Genomic DNA, 18261 nt, shown 5'->3' on the forward strand with positions numbered 1-18261 from the left:
TGGGCATCTGACTAGTGGCTAACCGTGCAGACTGGAATTAACAATGAATTCACAGGAAAATTCTGCAAATTGGATCAACAAGGATATGGATAGGAAAATTAACTGCCATGGCAATAGTGTGGCAACAATCAAGCTCAAGAAAAACAGGTTATATACAAGTGTACCTACTAGCAAGTTGTTGCCTAAGGTTTCCACACAACTTCAGCATGGGTTTAACTGCTGGACATAAGTTCAAGAACATCATAATTCTAAACCCCAGTCAACATAAAGAGTGTAAATTGTAATTTAAATATTATATCAAATTCTAATTTAATCAGCATTCTTATTGGCTTAAGCTTATACCATGACACTGTCATACACTTTCATATTGCATGAAAAAATTTTGCTACCATAGATACATGATAATCAATAGGTAAATCAATGTAAAAAACATTCTATTATTTAATTATCATAATTATTCTATTTTATATTAATATAGATAAAATAGATACAAGAAATGACTGATTTTTTCTGAATTTCAAGTCATAATAAATCATATTAATTTATATTACAATGCACATTTTTAACTCCTTTTTACTTGATGTTTTTAGATGTTTTAAGTCTACAGCTAAATGAGAAATGTCCCCTCCTGTGGATTGATGCAAGAGCTGAGAGTCCACAACTCATCACATCCACAATATGAAGAGGACTGGAATGTCGTCAGGAACAAAATATGATTTAATAGGAACTCAATTCTATAATTCACTATTTTAGACTTATGGACTTAATATTCAGTTAAATACCTTAAGGTGCACTACATGTATATCAAAATCTGGACAGGTGCCATTATCATGTACAGGGTAACACCTTCAGTTCAGTGAAAAGTAGTCCAAAATCATTTAATGTAATGCAAAATTAATCCATAATATTTCAATAATTTAAACATATTCTATTTGCTGAATTAAAGCAAAATGGATTAGACACAAGTAAATCATACTTATGAAGTCTTCTCCATAATACAATATAAAGTTACAATAATAGTATAATATAATGGACATGCATATAAAACATATATTCAATATAATACTAGCTTTCATATGTGAACAAAGAGGAGAGAAAGTAAAAAGAGAAAAAGAAAGTTTGAAAAGTCGTATAATTCTGTGACGATGACTTGTGAATTGATGACAACGATGACGTTCCGTGTCAGTACGTATATTTCAATAATATTTCAATCAATACATAAACAGAATATCAGCTCAACTTCACGACACACCACAAAATATCTCAACAAATATTAAATTTTGGAATGGTGGACACAAGTTATACTAAAATATACAGCCTGAGTAGATATGGCTTTAATTTTTATAGCAAAAAATAGATGTCAACTATATGCTGATCCTGTATGGTTATCACCTAATCTTAAAAGTCCATGGGACAACTAAAAATTACCTAGAAGGAAGTAAAAATTGTGGCCAATGATATCTATCCTTTAGCTGGACAAAATGCACTTTAATTGAAGAGCTATATAAAAGACGGCAGTAAAAGTCAATTCTTTTCTTCAACGAACAAGACTATAAAAAGTGTAAATTCAGTGACTCTTGGTAAGAAGCTGTGACAAAAGGATTGTTATGAAATAAAAAATAAAAAAGTGAAATGTTAGGTTTCTAAAGAGTTTCATTGCTATAAAGTTACTTGTAGGACATGGATCATTTGCCCATACTACTTTGATAATGATCACAAAATCCTTAAAGTTCATGAAGTGATGGTCCATGAACCTGAACCTACAAATCAACATAATCAAAAACGGGTGCAACATGTGGACCAGGATCTGCTTCCAGAGCACCTAAAATCAGTCACCCATTTCTTGGAGGGGTTAGTGTTGCTTAGTCTTTATTTTTCTATGTTGAATTTTGAGTACTAGGGTTTGTCTGTTTGTCTGTTTTTTTAACTTTTTTAGCCATGGTGTTGTCAATATTTATTATTTGTGAGTTTTTATGTCACTCGAACTGGTCTCTTTCACAGTTTCACCCCTTTTTAACAAAAGGTTGTAGTTTAAACTGATATTTATATATATATATTTATATGTATATATATATATATATATATATATATATATACCACAATGTATGCACACATGTAAAACTAGCAAAGACTGATTGATTGCATATATTTAAATTAATGCTGTATCAGCATAAAAAGTTTCGTGATAAACCAATTTAACAATGCCAGCAAAAGTTTAGTTTAGAAAGTCAAGTTAATAAATCCAATGAAAACAATATAACCATGTATCTGTGACATGTACTGAGTCAATTCATTAGCATTTTCACTGAATTGATTATTAATCAAAAGGATTTTTATCTTCTATAACAATAAAACTAGGCAACAGCTGTTAAATTTTCAATGGGAGATAACTCTTCAGTCTAAAACGACAATACAAAGAATAGATGCTGACACATCAACTTTTTATATATGATTTCCTGCAGGGCAGAAATTAAATAATTTATTTAAATCTAAAAAGCTAATAAATATATACATTTTTCTATTGACAGTCAGCTTTTGCTTCTACCATCCCAAACAATCTCTTAGGTTGAGTTCAAGGGTTAAATTAGGAAGATTAGTTAAGTTTCATAATTATAATGCTATTTTTGAAATTCAGACACAAAAATCAAGGAAAATGACATCTTGGAATGGAAATCAGTAGAGAAAATTGCCTATTGTAGAAATTTAGCAAGATTTGGAATAAATTAAGCAGAAAACCCATACTTTTATCTTTAGGCATGTAAATCTGAAAATTCAATTCACAGTTTTTAAAGAATATCTTAGTTAAAAACATAAAAAATTGTACTTACAAATTGGCATAAAACAAGTCGATATTAATCAACCAATAATGAATAATTACAGAAAGTACCTATTCCCTCAAAGATTCTAATTACATGATGAACTAAACAATAAGTCATAAATGATGGAAACAATATCCGCACAATTTAACTCGTTCAAATATTAACTGCTAGACAAAAGAAGTACGATTTTTTATAACTCCGCCAAAGTTCATTATAAATGCAGACAGTTATAAGCATTCTGGAAGAGACATTAATAACGCAATAACAAAAGACAACATGTGTCTCAATTTTTCACATACTATCCATTATTCGGGTCTAGATCAATACAAACTTACCAAATTCCGTTAAAATCAGACACAATATGTCTAACAACTAAAACTGCCAACATCGGCAAATTTTTACATCTCGTGTAGGATAAAAAGGATGGGAACCGAATTAGCTATCTGCTATTGATTTTACTGATGCACTTCTACATATGTACAGTTATTAATGCTCTTTATATGGTTGTTTTTTAGACGTCTGATGTAATTTCTTTAAATAGTGATGTGGTTGGATTTCCTCTTCAGATTAAGAGATTAACTACATATTGACGTATTTGTAGGTGTTTTCTGTAATTTTAAATTCATGTTTAAAGCCAGATTCCATAAATAACACCAGACTACACAAATAACTCACAGCCAATACTGGAGATTTTCCTTTAAAATTAGTTTTCCCCTTATAATTGATTTATATAATGTTAATAACGACTATGGCAAACAATGAAACACAAGTATAAGAAATTTCTCTCTTTCTGCTCATCACAGAAAATTAAAATCAGGCTTGAAGGTAAAGGATGAGCAGGCCTTTTTGGGCCAAGTTACGCTCAGCTTCAGACTACTAATATTGAACTGGGCTTTTACAATTAAGCTGGGCTTCTACAATTAAGCTGGGCTTTTACAATTAAGCTGGGCTTTTACAATTAAGCTGGGCTTCTACAATTAAGCTGGGCTTTTACAATTAAGCTGGGCTTTTACAATTAAGCTGGGCTTTTACAATTAAGCTGGGCTTTTACAATTAAGCTGGGCTTTTACAATTAAGCTGGGCTTCTACAATTAAGCTGGGCTTTTACAATTAAGCTGGGCTTTTACAATTAAGCTGGGCTTTTACAATTAAGCTGGGCTTCTACAATTAAGCTGGGCTTTTACAATTAAGCTGGGCTTTTACAATTAAGCTGGGCTTTTACAATTAAGCTGGGCTTTTACAATTAAGCTGGGCTTCTACAATTAAGCTGGGCTTTTACAATTAAGCTGGGCTTTTACAATTAAGCTGGGCTTTTACAATTAAGCTGGGCTTTTACAATTAAGCTGGGCTTCTACAATTAAGCTGGGCTTTTACAATTAAGCTGGGCTTTTACAATTAAGCTGGGCTTTTACAATTAAGCTGGGCTTCTACAATTAAGCTGGGCTTTTACAATTAAGCTGGGCTTTTACAATTAAGCTGGGCTTTTACAATTAAGCTGGGCTTCTACAATTAAGCTGAAAATGCACCAAGTGCTTACATGTATGTTATTTTTTCATTTTGAGGAAGGTTTGGTACATTCCTTCTTCGTTATCTTTTTATGACAAGAATCTACGCACCAAATAACACCTACATTTAAAACCATATTTTATTTCAATCATATTCAATTTGAATCTATTTCAAATTAAAATGTCGCATCCACCATTTTTTCAATTACTGCATCAGAATCTAGAAATACTTTAATCGTCAGAATTTCTTGGAAACTGCAAGCCTCCTAGATGTGGCTGTGGTTTTAATCGGAGACAGAATATTGATTTTCATACAGACGCAATAACATTTGACTGTCTGCTTTGGCTGACAAGCAAAAGAAACCTACATCCTTGTTGCTTAATAACTCTCACTTATTATGTAAAACAAAATAAAATTGCATTGCACCTTAAGGACTTTCATTATTACTATTAGTCAATAGATGAAGGTGTTTAAGTTGTCTGACAGCTATAATCAATAGCTTTTCTCTTTTTATTTTATTTTTTCCTTTTTGAAATGCTAATTTACTATTAACAACGACATGTCATGTAATGCAAATAATTACAAGTAAATATATAAATCAAACTAGAACAGAATGATCCAAGCTGAGGCTACGCTATTGTATCAAAACACTGACATTGCTTGGACCAGGCGGGTAACATATTGATACCTGCCTGGTCCAAGCAATGTCAATGTTTTGATACAATACTGTACATCATTTGGATTGGAAAAATAGTGCACAATAAATAGCATCATATATCATGTATATTAAAATTCAGAAAAATGCTTACTGAAAACCAACTTATTTTTGCGGATGCTTTATTTCGTGTTTAGCACTGTCTAGCCCATTTCGCGAAAACTAAATTTTGCGATTCTTAAATTTACTTGATGTCGTTAAGGTAGCAAAAGTTTTTCTTGTTTTGACGATTTTTTAGCAATATTTTTCTACTGGCAAATTGCTCGTGAAAATTAGTTTGTTTACAGTAATTGATTTCCATGCATTATATTTTAGGACTGCCAAGCATTTAAATTGAACATCTTACAATGTAGGTCTAATCTGGTCATATTAACCTATGCAAATTAATTATATAGTTGGAAGGCACATCTTGAAAAATGGGATGTATCATTATGTCAACAGGCAAGTTATTCCCAACTATGGAGAACATATTGAACTGACTCCACGAAAACAAACGAAAGTAGAAATCAAACACATTCAGGCTCTAGATCAAATATATTACAAGGCCAAATGCACTTTTTTGTGTTGTGTTTAACAATTCTAAAGGAGTGTGAAGAGCTACAATACATATATGATCATATGCAGCTCAGGACTGGAGTAAACATGTCCACTTAAATTTTATTCCTGATTTGTTATGAAAAATTCATTTTTTTATATTTCATTTGCTTATTTTAATGTACAACACCTGCATATCTTGTGCAAAAAACAAGCATTGTCCATTCAAAGACTAAGAAAGCCATTCACCTGGAGATTTTGCTCACCCTACACTGTTACTTAAAATAAAATCAGTTGAGGCTGTATTACACAAAAAAAAATCTTACCAGTTTATAAATGAGCTCTTTCCAGCTGAGTGGTTACCAATCATCAAAACTGTAATTTTCTTCCTTGGGGCCAGGAGAGAAAGACCTAAACCTTCAGCTATTTTTACCATTCCTATAATAAACAAATTAAACATGCTTTGTGAAACTGGAAATCTTCTATAACCAAACAGTAATCAGCTGACCTCAACATTTAATTATACATGTAGTACATATTCATAAGGTTACAATTTACAGGAAGACACATAACTCACCAAAACATGTAGCTAACTTTGGACACCCAGGCAACTAGATAATGCTTATGGCGGCCAGGAAAGGCAAAGTGATAGACAGGAAGCAACTCTCTGGTCGCCTTCAAACATGAACCCTGACATCTATTAGATAGAAAGAATGAGAGTCGAATATGCAATAGATGTTGATGAAATTCAAATTGAAAGTATGAGATAGATGAAAGATGTACATTTGATAATAGATGATTAAAAGCAAGTCATGAACTGGAAGGATACAAATGGTGAGTCAAATTCAGATGCAGACAGTGACTCAGAAAAGTGGGTCATTTGAGATGTCTGAATTCAAGACTAGCAAAACATTGATGACACATTTATACAATTAACCTGTTCCAATATATCTTCAAAGTAAATTTGCCTTCTTGTTTATTCATTGATATTTCTAAATACATTTATGCAAATAGTTAGAGAACAGAAACAAAGTTCAGCCAGTTTTCCATTGGTAACATTGGGCATAACTCTACAACTAAAGATAGAGAACGGAAACCATTTTTGGGACGTACGGACGGAAGGACAAGAGTAAAACATAATGACCCATCAGCTACGACAGGGCATAAAAAAAAGCCTAAAGGTGTGTAATATCCTGATATTTAGTTTGTGAAACCTTTTAAACTAAATACATATTTACATTATTTTATTTTTTTCAGATGAGGCAGTGTTTGAAACCAAATACATAAATGGGAAAGTCTCCATTCGACACAGATGCCTCCATTTGCATATCATGTAAAGTTATAAACTGACATAACTGATCAACTGTAACAGTGACACTATCAACTGAGTTCTGTGGTAATAATTATTGTGTATTAGACTCATAAAAATTTAATTGAGGCAAACTTTTTCATTTGTAAAGGTCCACAACTCGAAAACAGTTGAAGTGACGTCACCAAAAATTGAAATTTATCTGTTTTGTTGTAATAAACACTATGTATATAAGTTTCTGATATTTATAATATTTTGTAGAGGCAAATTGACGTTATAGAACAGAAACCAATATTGTCAGTGGCGGATCCAGGAGAGGGTTCCGGGGGTTAGAAACCTCCCTTTTTTTTGACGATCAATGCATTTGAATGGGGACATATAGTTGGAACCCCCAATTGTCCTGGGTTTGGAACCCCCCCCCTTTTTAAAATGGCTGGATCTGCCCCTGATTGTTGAACAATGAAATGCAAGTATGTACAGACAAGGGTAAAACTTTATGCCCCCACCACATCAGCATGGGCATGAAGGGATTAAAGATGCAGGTACCCCTTCAACCCATTGGGGTATAACTGCATTATTCACTAAACAGTAAAGTTGAATGTACACTGTAAAAAAGCAACAGCACAAGTCTTATATTTTAGAAAGGGAACCTACAAAAAGTATTCCACTCCAATACTAGACAAAGGGATGCCCCCGCACTTCACTCAGAAGTAACTGTACAATGACAATGTACATTAGGACTTTCTTTGGAGATATTATTGTGTTTGGGAGACAATTGATGCCCCTGCAGATGCAAAGTGTAAATACTCCAAAAAATGACAAAGTTCAACGAAAGTATCCCCCAAAAGAACAAATATTAATAAAAATAAAAACCCTCACCACATTCACACCGTCAATATATGTACATTTTAGACAGAAAAGTGAAAAATCCTAGGATTTAAACTGTAGGAAGAAATATTCAGAATAACTATATACATGTGCATTTGTATCCATAATGGGACAACAGACAGGGGTAAAACAATATACCCCGAACTTTTAGTTGCGGGGGCATAAAAAGGTAGGAGGTAAAAACAACACTGTATGGGTAAGATTGTGAGAAATTTTCAATAAATTGATGGACACAAATTAGTGATATCAAAAAATTGGACAGGTACATGTATCTTCATGTCCTCCATCACAAGATATAATTCAATGATTCCTTGGACAGATTTAAATTTTGAACAATGAATGTGGTCCTCTTTGACTTTATACAGACAAGCACCAGAATGCAACTGAAAACTTAAGTTTAAAGGCACTATCACTCTAGATCCACTAATTTGCACTTGCCCTATCATGTACATTGTACTTTATAGTTGTGTTGATAACCCAAAATTAATGTATGCATGAAATAACACATTTATAAATATTTATAACATTTTAGAAAAAAAAAAATGTGAAATATGCAAAAATATGCCCTACACAGAATGCTGAGAAAATAAGATGCGGTATGATTACCAACAGACCAATGGGATAGTACATTTCACCACCAACTACATATGATGAATTTGTCCAGCAAATAGGACTGTTTTGGAAACCAATGTCCCAGTACATGCCAGAGGCTGAACCTCTCTGAAATTCATAGAATGATCTCAATGTCAAGCAAGACACCTTAGTTTCAAACAGAAGTAGTTTATTTCATATAAAAAAAAACTTTGGCTAGGGCCAGTGATCACCTGTGACCTTGTGAACCTGAATCTGATCAGATCAAATTCCTGTCAAGTCAGCAACCCAGACAATGCATCTTTTCAACGGTTTTAAAATGACTGTCACAAAAAAACAAACAGAGGTTATATATAATTTATTAAATATAAAAATATATAAACATGGAACATGTATTTGTGAGGCTGAAACTGCTAAAGAAAGTTAACTACAAAGGTCTTCAAGTGCTTTATGATTCATCTAATCTGTAATGGTTAATTGTATTTCAATACCAGTCAGCAACTTCCTTATCTTTAACATTCCCTGAATTATATACTGTAATAAAAGAAATATGTCCAGAGGACAACTTTACCCAATCATTTATGCATGACCTTTGAATTGGTTGAATAAGAAGGAATTCAATAGTCAGCAGACTAAGGATTAGAAGTTATATTTAGCGCAGCCGGGTCAACCTTGAACGGGCAGTAACAAAAACTGGTCTTGCTGAAAAAAAATATGTAATTAAACGAATAAATAAATATATTTTAAGATGTACATAACAAAATTCACATATTAATTTTCCATGACGTCGTATTTATTCGATTTTCTTCGGTCACTGCCCTTTTTTCTACGTTTTTTTGTATGTGGCTTAAAAAGGAAAAAGTTATATTCAGACAAAATTAAGAAAAATTCTCACCATTTTCTGGTTCTGTGTAAAGAGAATGGCACTCTTTCAAGATCTTTTCGTTTACAGACTGAGTGGCTGAGTCAGCGGCATTTGCCGACGTCCTCTGCCTCACTTTTCCTGACATCTTCTTTCGGCTCCTGTCAAAATGTGAGCAGACAGACGGAGGTCGTAAGGGATAAATGAAATTATGATAAATATTTCCGAAAAATCAATAACGAAAACTACCTTTCCAGCAAATCTATCTAGTGCATTAAATTTTTTGATAAGTTTATATAAATGAAATGCGAACACATTTTCTATATTTGATTTCTTAAAGCTAAATTTTGTGCAAATAATTTCTCATCAAGAATATCAATTCCGATTCCCAGTCGGTTCTAAATTCTTACAGGTGCGACACCTACTTCCGTCAGCTGATTGGCGAGTGATTGAATGATTTGCATTGAAAGAAAATGAATTAATAAATAAATCTTAGCTATATTTGTCTCCTCTATGTGAATTTCACTTAAAAACATAAAAGTCTTTTTATTTGTAACCTAGTGACAATGTTTAGGGAGGTTTATTTTGTTTGAACTATGACAACATGGCATAGAAGGTATGCCGGTAATTTTAACCAATGAAAATATTAAACTTTCTCAGCGCGATATTATAAATTTAACCGGAAATGGCATCTTTGGTAGCTAATTATGGTAGTGAAAGTGACAGCGAAGACGAAAGTCCTGTAGAGTATGTTTTTAGGTTTTATTCAGAATATGTAGTTGCACATCAATATTGTGTTTATCTTTGGTGCACAAAACAATTGTATGCAGCTTCAAAATAAAAGGGGGAGGGTACTTGTTTATGTATAGATAACTGCCTTAATATAATAGTAATATGACTATGTCTATGGCAGGGGCGTAGCAAGGTATTCAGTAAACTGTAGGCACTACTCGGCAGGGGGTCTGGGGCCGCTTAAGGCCCCCAGTAGGTCCAGGGCAGAGCCCTGGTAGGGGTTCAGGGGGCAAAGCCCCCGCTGGAAAACAGTTTTCAGCATTTTAGCTGCAAAATTTTATGTATAAAAGCATTAAATTTACTGGTTATTTAATCATGATAATTATAACGTACATGATGAAAAGTTCAAAGAATTATGAAAAATTCACCATAACATCTGACTGGTGAATTAGATATAAACGCAATACAATCGGAAATATGGAAAAAAATATTTCAATATGCATTGCCAAGCGTAGATCAGCCTATCCCTTTAATTAAGCAGTACACTCTGTTTGGTATTTTCATATCTATTCCGTTCTGATTGATATATACGTTTAACTTAATATTGTGACGATCCTTCATTAAAAAAGATTAGGCACGTAAACACTGATATTACTATATCATAAAACTATCCTTTTAGCTAAACAAAAAACCATCAATCTTTTGATTCTTAAACCTTCACCCTTGCCACACAAACACATACACACATAGTCATCAAAGAGGGGCCACTCTAGTCATGCTTCAGTGATTCCCTATATAATCATTCAAATTTTTCCCACAAAATGGGGGGCCTGGATCAGCCTATGTTCTATGTACTTTAGCATAAAAAGAAAACACAGCAGATGAGAAGCAGACTGCAGTAAACTACAATTCATCAACAATATTATATTTTAATAATGCTCTGTAGATAGGTCCACATTTATTAAAACCTGAGACTATTGTACTAAGTTAGCATAATAGTCCCAGATACAACTGAAAATACTGTAATATAACATGTATAATAACCTTAAGATTACAAGAGCTTTAAAAATGTAAGCATATTCTTTATGGTCTTTGCTTTCTAACAGTTTTTTTTTTATACGACCGTAAAAATTGAAAATTTGTTGGTTGTATATTGGTATCACGTTGGCGTCTGCGTTGTCAGTGTCGTCGTCCGAATACTTTTGGTTTCGCACTATAATTTTAGTTTAAGTATATAGAAATCTATGAAATTTAAACACAAGGTTTATGACCATAAAAGGAAGGTTGGGATTGATTTGGGGAGTTTTGGTCCCAATAGTTTAGGAATAAGGGGCCCAAAGGGTCCAAAATTAAACTTTGTTTGATTTCATCAAAAATTGATTAATTGGGGTTCTTTGATATGCTGAATCTAACTGTGTATGTAGATTCTTAATTGTTGGTCCGGTTTTCAAATTGGTCTACATTAAGGTCCAAAGGGTCCAATATTAAACTTAGTTTGATTTTAACAAAAATTGAATCCTTGGGGTTCTTTGATATCTGCCAAATCTAACTGTGTATGTAGATTCTTAATTTTTGGTCCAGTTTTCAAATTGGTCTACATTAAAGTTCAAAGGGTCCAAAATTAAACTAAGTTTGATTTTAACAAAAATTGAATCCTTGGGCTTCTTTGATATGCTTCAATCTAAACATGTACTTAGATTTTTGATTATGGGCCCAGTTTTCAAGTTGGTCCAAATCAGGATCCAAAATTATTATATTAAGTATTGTGCAATAGCAAGAAATTTTCAATTGCACAGTATTCAGCAATAGCAAGAAATCTTCAATTGCACAGTATTGTGCAATAGCAAGAAATTTTCAATTGCACAGTGTTGGGCAATAGCAAAAAATCTTCAATTGCACAGTATTGTGCAATAGCAAGTATTTTCAATTTCACAGTATTGCACAATAGCAAGAAATATCTAATTGCACAATATTGCACAATAGCAAGAAATTTTCAATTGGAGTTATCTTTCTTTGTCCAGAATAGTAGTTGAATCAACTTAAGTCATTGTTTTACACAATATACAATGTATATTCACTTTTACTACCAACTGATAATTAAAGTACTTTTTTTTACATTTTAATATTTTATGATGTATTTAATTGAGTAGTTATTGTTGCAAACTCCATTAGAAATTTGAATTGAGATCAGTTTTGGAATATAGGGGAAAGGGGTTTTTGAAAAAAAAATTGGGGGGGGGGTCAATTTTTCTCATTTCAGATTTCATAACTGAAAAGAAAATTTCTTCAAACATTTTTTTGAGAGGATTAATATTCAACAGCATAGTGAATTGCTCAAAGGCAAAAAAAATTTAGAGCTGAATCCATCTTGAATGTTGTGTCCATATTTGCCCCAACCGTTCAGGGTTCAACCTCTGCGGTTGTATAAAGCTGCACCCTGGGGAGCATCTGGTTTAAATATACAGTTACACAACAATTTTTGCATTCCATCTGAACACACACTGACACAGCAGCCTGCATGAAGCTTTAAAGATGGGGCTTTCATTTCTTCCCTAGCACCATGGCACAGGGTTGGCAAAAACCCGGGTTTTATGATTATTGCCCAGCCCAGTGGGAAATACTGGGAAAACCCGGGTTTTACTGGGTTTTAGTGGGTAATACTGGGCAATATAAAATACTGGTCTGAATTTTAAAGAGGATTCAGTGATCAAACACAAATGTAATACATTTAAGATATGTATGACCTATTTTGTTCGTTTGTATAGGTTAAACTGTAAATATAAAACAAAAGAAATCATTTTTTGTCGAGCCTACAACTTTTGTTGCAGAAAACTCGACATAGGGATAGTGATCCGGCGGCGGCTACAGCGGTGGCGGCGTTAGCTCACTTCTTAAAAGCTTTATATTTTAGAAGGTGGAAGACCTGGATGCTTCATACTTTGTATATAGATGCTTCATGTTACGAAGTTTCCGTCAGTCACATGTCCAATGTCCTTGACCTCATTTTCATGGTTCAGTGACCACTTGAAAAAAAAGTTCAATCTTTTTGTAATGTTGAATTCTCTCTAACTGATAACTATATTTGATATGTGCGTACCTTGCAAGGTCCTCATGTCTGTCAGACGGTTTTCACTTGACCTCGACCTTATTTCATGGATCAGTGAACAAGGTTAAGTTTTGGTGGTCAAGTCCATATCTCAGATTCTATAAGCAATAGGGCTAGTATATTCGGTGTATGGAAGGACTGTAAGGTGTACATGTCCAACTGGCAGGTGTCATCTGACCTTGACCTCATTTTCATGGTTCAGTGGTTATAGTTAAATTTTTATACGACCGCAAAATTTGAAAAATTTTTCGTCGTATATTGCTATCACGTTGGCGTCGGCGTCGTCGTCCGGCGTCCGAATACTTTTAGTTTTCGCACTCTAACTTTAGTAAAAGTGAATGGAAATCTATGAAATTTTAACACAAGGTTTATGACCACAAAAGGAAGGTTGGTATTGATTTTGGGAGTTTTGGTCCCAACATTTTAGGAATTAGGGGCCAAAAAGGGCCCAAATAAGCATTTTCTTGGTTTTCGCACTATAACTTTAGTTTATGTTAATAGAAATCTATGAAATTTTGACACAAGGTTTATGACCACAAAAGAACGGTTGGGATTGATTTTGGGAGTTTAGGTTTCAACAGTTTAGGAATTAGGGGCCAAAAAAGGGCCCAAATAAGCATTATTCTTGGTTTTCGCACAATAACTTTAGTTTAAGTAAATAGAAATCAATGAAATTTAAACACAAAGTTAATGACTACAAAAGGAAGGTTGGTATTGATTTTGGGAGTTTAGGTCCCAACAGTTTAGGAATTAGGGGCCAAAAAGGGACCCAAATAAGCATTTTTCTTGGTTTTCGCACCATAACGTTAGTATAAGTAAATAGAAATCTATGAAATTTAAACACAAGGTTTATGACCATAAAAGGAAGGTTGGTATTGATTTTGGGAGTTTTGGTCCCAACAGAATAAGGGGCCCAAAGGGTCCAAAATTAAACTTTGTTTGATTTCATCAAAATTGAATAAATGGGGTTCTTTGATATGCCGAATCTAACTGTCATGACTGTGTATGTAGATTCTTAACTTTTGGTCCCGTTTTCAAATTGGTCTACATTAAGGTCCAAAGGGTCCAAAATTAAACTTACTTTTATTTTGACAAAAAATGAATCAGTTAGGTTCTTTGATATGCTGAATCTAAAAATGTACTTAGATTCTTGATTATTGGCCCAGTTTTCAAGTTGGTCCAAATCGGGGTCCAAAATTAAACTTTGTTTGATTTCATCAAAAATTGAATAAATGGGGTTCTTTGATATACCAAATCTAACTGTGTATGTAGATTCTTCATTTTTGGTCCTGTTTTCAAATTGGTCTACACTAAAGTCCAAAGGGTCCAAAATTAAACTTAGTCTGATTTCAACAAAAATTGAAATCTTGGGGTTCTTTGATATGCTGAATCCAAAAATGTACTTAGATTTTTTATTATGGGCCCAGTTTTCAAGTTGGTCCAAATCAGGATCTAAAATTATTATATTAAGTATTGTGCAATAGCAAGTCTTTTCAATTGCACAGTATTGCGCAATGGCAAGAAATATCTAATTGCACAATATTGTGAAATAGCAAATGTTTTTTTAATTAGAGTTATCTTTCTTTGTCCAGAATAGTAAGCAAGAAATATCTAATTGCAAAATATTGTGCAATAGCAAGATTTTTTTTTAATTGGAGTTATCTTTCTTTGTCCAGAATCAACTTAAATCTTTGTTATATACAATATACAATGTATATTCACTTTTTACTACCAACTGATAAATTATAATAAATAACATTCAGTGATAACAAGCAGTTTTTTTTTTACATCTTAATATTTTATGATGTATTTAAATGAGTAGTTATTGTTGCAAACTCCATTAGAAATTTTAATTGAGATTAGTTTTGGAATAAGGGAAAGGGGGATGTGATTAAAAAAATTGGGTTCAATTTTTCTCATTTGAAATTTCATAAATAAAAAAGAAAATTTCTTCAAACATTTTTATGCCCCACCTACGATAGTAGAGGGGCATTATGTTTTCTGGTCTGTGCGTCCGTCCGTTCGTCCGTCCGTTCGTCCATCCGTCTGTCCCGCTTCAGGTTAAAGTTTTTGGTCAAGGTAGTTTTTGATGAAGTTTAAGTCCAATCGACTTCAAACTTAGTACAAATGTCCCCTATGATATGATCTTTCTAATTTTAATGCCAAATTAGAGTTTTTACCCCAATTTCACGGTCCACTGAACATGGAAAATGATAGTGCGAGTGGGGCATTCGTGTACTGAGGACACATTCTTGTTTTGAGAGGATTAATATTCAACAGCATAGTGAATTGCTCTAAGAGAAAACAAAAATTTTAAGTTCATTAGAACACATTCATTCTGTGTCAGAAACCTATGCTGTGTCAACTATTTAATCACAATCCAAATTTAGAGCTGAATCCAGCTTGAATGTTGTGTCCATACTTGCCCCAACTGTTCAGGGTTCAACCTCTGCGGTCGTATAAAGCTACGCCCTGTGGAGCATCTGGTTGTGTTTTGGTCTGTTTTTCTCATACTATATGCAATAGGTCTACTATATTTGTTGTATGGAATGATTGTAAGGTGTACATGTCTAGCGGGCAGATGTCATGTGACCTTGACCTCATTTTTAGGTTCAGTGGTCAAAGTTAAGTTTTTGAGTTTTGGTCTTTTTATCTAATACTATATGCCATAGGTCAACTATATTTGGTGTATGGAAATATTTTATGATCTTTATGTCAGTCGCCCAGGTTTTATTTGACAGTGACCTCATTTTCACGGTTCATTGCACAGTGTTGAGTTTTTGTGTTTGGTCTATTTTTCTTAAACTATAAGTAATGGGTCAACTATATATGTTGTATAGAAGCATAGTTAGCTGTACATGTCTGCCTGGCATGGTTCATCTGACCTTGACCTCATTTTCAAGGTTCATTTATCTTTGTTTAGTTATCTTGGTTAATGTTAAGTTTATGTGACAGTTGTAATAAAGCTTAGCTTTATACTTAGGACTATCAGCATAATATCAATGATTAGTACAGAAGGCGAGACATTTCAGCGTGTGCACCCTTGTTTCAAATAAATATAACTCCTATTAAGAATTAACAATTACATGTAAGAAAATTACCATTTAGATAATGTATATGTATGTACTGTCACTAATTAATAAGTTATTATTCAAATTATAATGCAGTTTGTTTATTTAACAATAATAAGCCCTTTCAATTCTATAAGTGTTAATGGCATGACCCCTTAGGGTGTTTACTTAGCAATATGAAAGTATAACATTTAAAATTAACAATTCATTTAAACAGTGCAATAAAATGAAAGTTTGGATTATTGAAACAATGCATGCTTGGTAATTTACAAGCTAGGTATCCTTAAATTTGCAAATCTTGTATTCTGTATACATAGAAGAGAATGAAATTCAATTTTTCATTCCTCTAGAAATGACTGTCAATGGTTATATGTATAAAATGTGTATATTAAGCTATAATACTATGAAACTACAACAAGTCTTTACTATTTTGTGTTAAAATAAGCTTAAAAAAATCATATTGCCCAGTAATGCCCAGCATTACCCATTTAAGAAGTATTGCCCAGCCCGGGAAAACCCAGGTTTTCCCACCCGGGAATTCCCGGGCGGGTAATACTTTGCCAACCCTGCCATGGCATGAAAGCTGGATTAGTTTAAAGTTATATTGATTGACTGTAGTTGCTTAACGTCCAGTTGCAAATATTTCATGCATGTTCAGGACATTTGTCCTTGATATAGTTTTTGTCTTAAATAAAATAGGAAGTTCAGATGCTTGAAAACGTTTAGGGAACGATCATTGAACTTCAAAAGGTGGGAGTGGGTATGGGTTTTCTTCTTTAAAAAAAATATTTTGATTCCCAAATTGTTGAGAAAAAAAAATTCTGTTCAAGCAGAGGAGTAAAAAACATTCTGAATCTGTTTTTATATTATGTAAATAATAACCAATACAATATATTCTGGAATAAGGTACAATGTAATATTGAAAAATGTACAAATTCTCTAAAAATTATTTGTTTTTCAAGTGATTTTGTCTGATTTCTTTTGATTTTTTCAGAAAATCTGTAGAGTCTACGGAAGATAAAAGACAGAATTATTTAATAACAGAAGACAATGACAGTGATGAAAGTGACATTAGTAACCATAGCAACAAAGAAGAAATAGATTCTAAAAATGAAGCTGAGAGACTTCCCAACCCTCTACTTGAGCCGTTACCAAGTGCTTCAAACTCTTTGCAACCATCAGCTGGTGCTTCAGTATTTGTTACTCAATATCATATAGCAGAGAAAGAAAAAGAATTAATTCTTGAAAAACATGTGAAACTTTCCGCAACAAAAATAGCAACTGGCAAAAAACAGCAGATATGTCATAAGTTTAAGAGAGGGAGATGTAGATTCGGAAACAATTGCAAATATTCTCATGACATAGATAACTGTTCTATAGTTCAAAATGTCCCTTTCGATCAGGAGACTGATCCATTCACAGGGGTGAATAAAATTCCCCTTTTTACGGACAGAGTAAAGAAGCCTTTACATCAGCCGAAATATATTCCTGCTATGAAAGAGGAAGAGAATGAAGATGACAGTTACATGGGAGGTATGAAAAGAAAAAATAGAGCTGGACTCTCTGGAGGTCTTATACCTTCGAAAAAAGCACTATCCTCTTTGGGTAGACAGAGGGCTGCAGAAAGACCATGGACTGTTGATAAATAAATTAAATCTTTTGAAATTTCGTTTCATTTTAAGCATATTGGGGGGATGTGCTTCAGGTCAACTGTAATGATCTACAATGGGGTATAAAAATATGGACATTTCTTAACTTCTCCCACCTGATTGTTCATGTTGTAAAACCATGCGAAGAGTGTCATTCTTTTGGTTGTGAGGGATGTATTAATACTTAGCAGACAGCTAGTTGCACCTTCTTCTGAATGGAGGCATTAAATCAGAAGTCTCAGACCTTTTATAGCAAGAGTGCCATGTTTTCTGTCCTTTAAAGAACCCTTGCAACAACTATTTGAGGGGTCAATAGTTGCAAGACAAAATGTATACACCTATAAATCATATAATAGTCCTCTCACTCTGCTGAACTTGGAGTGATGGTTAAGGTTTTTTTTCTGAGTCAGAAACATTTTTTATTGTGCAAAGTGCAAACATTTTTTTTGGTTTTTCAACACTATCAATCAAATAATTGT

At 33.3% G+C, this 18261-nt stretch overlaps 2 protein-coding genes across 2 annotated transcripts in view; one reads left to right on the forward strand and one right to left on the reverse strand.

The window, feature by feature from the left end:
• Positions 1 to 9417, reverse strand: part of LOC143075994 (EH domain-containing protein 4-like) — a 42136-nt gene extending 32719 nt beyond the window's left edge. The window contains exons 1-2 of the mRNA XM_076251606.1: positions 9258 to 9417; positions 5901 to 6012 (exon numbers count right to left, since the gene is read on the reverse strand). Of these exons, the coding sequence (XP_076107721.1) occupies positions 5901 to 6012; positions 9258 to 9372 (227 nt within the window). The 5' untranslated portion in view covers positions 9373 to 9417. The remainder of the gene's footprint in view (positions 1 to 5900; positions 6013 to 9257) is intronic.
• A 410-nt stretch (positions 9418 to 9827) lies between these two features.
• LOC143075995 (uncharacterized) lies at positions 9828 to 17798 on the forward strand. The gene is made up of 2 exons (XM_076251607.1): positions 9828 to 9971; positions 17128 to 17798. The coding sequence occupies exons 1-2, from the start codon at positions 9910 to 9912 to the stop codon at positions 17780 to 17782; spliced, it is 717 nt and encodes a 238-aa protein (XP_076107722.1). The 5' UTR covers positions 9828 to 9909; the 3' UTR covers positions 17783 to 17798.
• Positions 17799 to 18261: the final 463 nt, after the last annotated feature.

This window comes from Mytilus galloprovincialis, chromosome 5 (genome assembly GCF_965363235.1).
Source record: "Mytilus galloprovincialis chromosome 5, xbMytGall1.hap1.1, whole genome shotgun sequence".
In the NCBI taxonomy this organism is placed as follows: Eukaryota; Metazoa; Mollusca; class Bivalvia; order Mytilida; family Mytilidae; genus Mytilus; species Mytilus galloprovincialis.

Coding starts and splice junctions, on each gene's coding strand:
- LOC143075995 (XM_076251607.1), top strand. CDS start 9,910: ATGGCATCTTTGGTAGCTAATTATGGTAGTGAAAGTGACAGCGAAGAC. Junction 9,972..17,127: donor GAAGACGAAAGTCCTGTAGA/GTATGTTTTTAG, acceptor TGATTTTTTCAG/AAAATCTGTAGAGTCTACGG.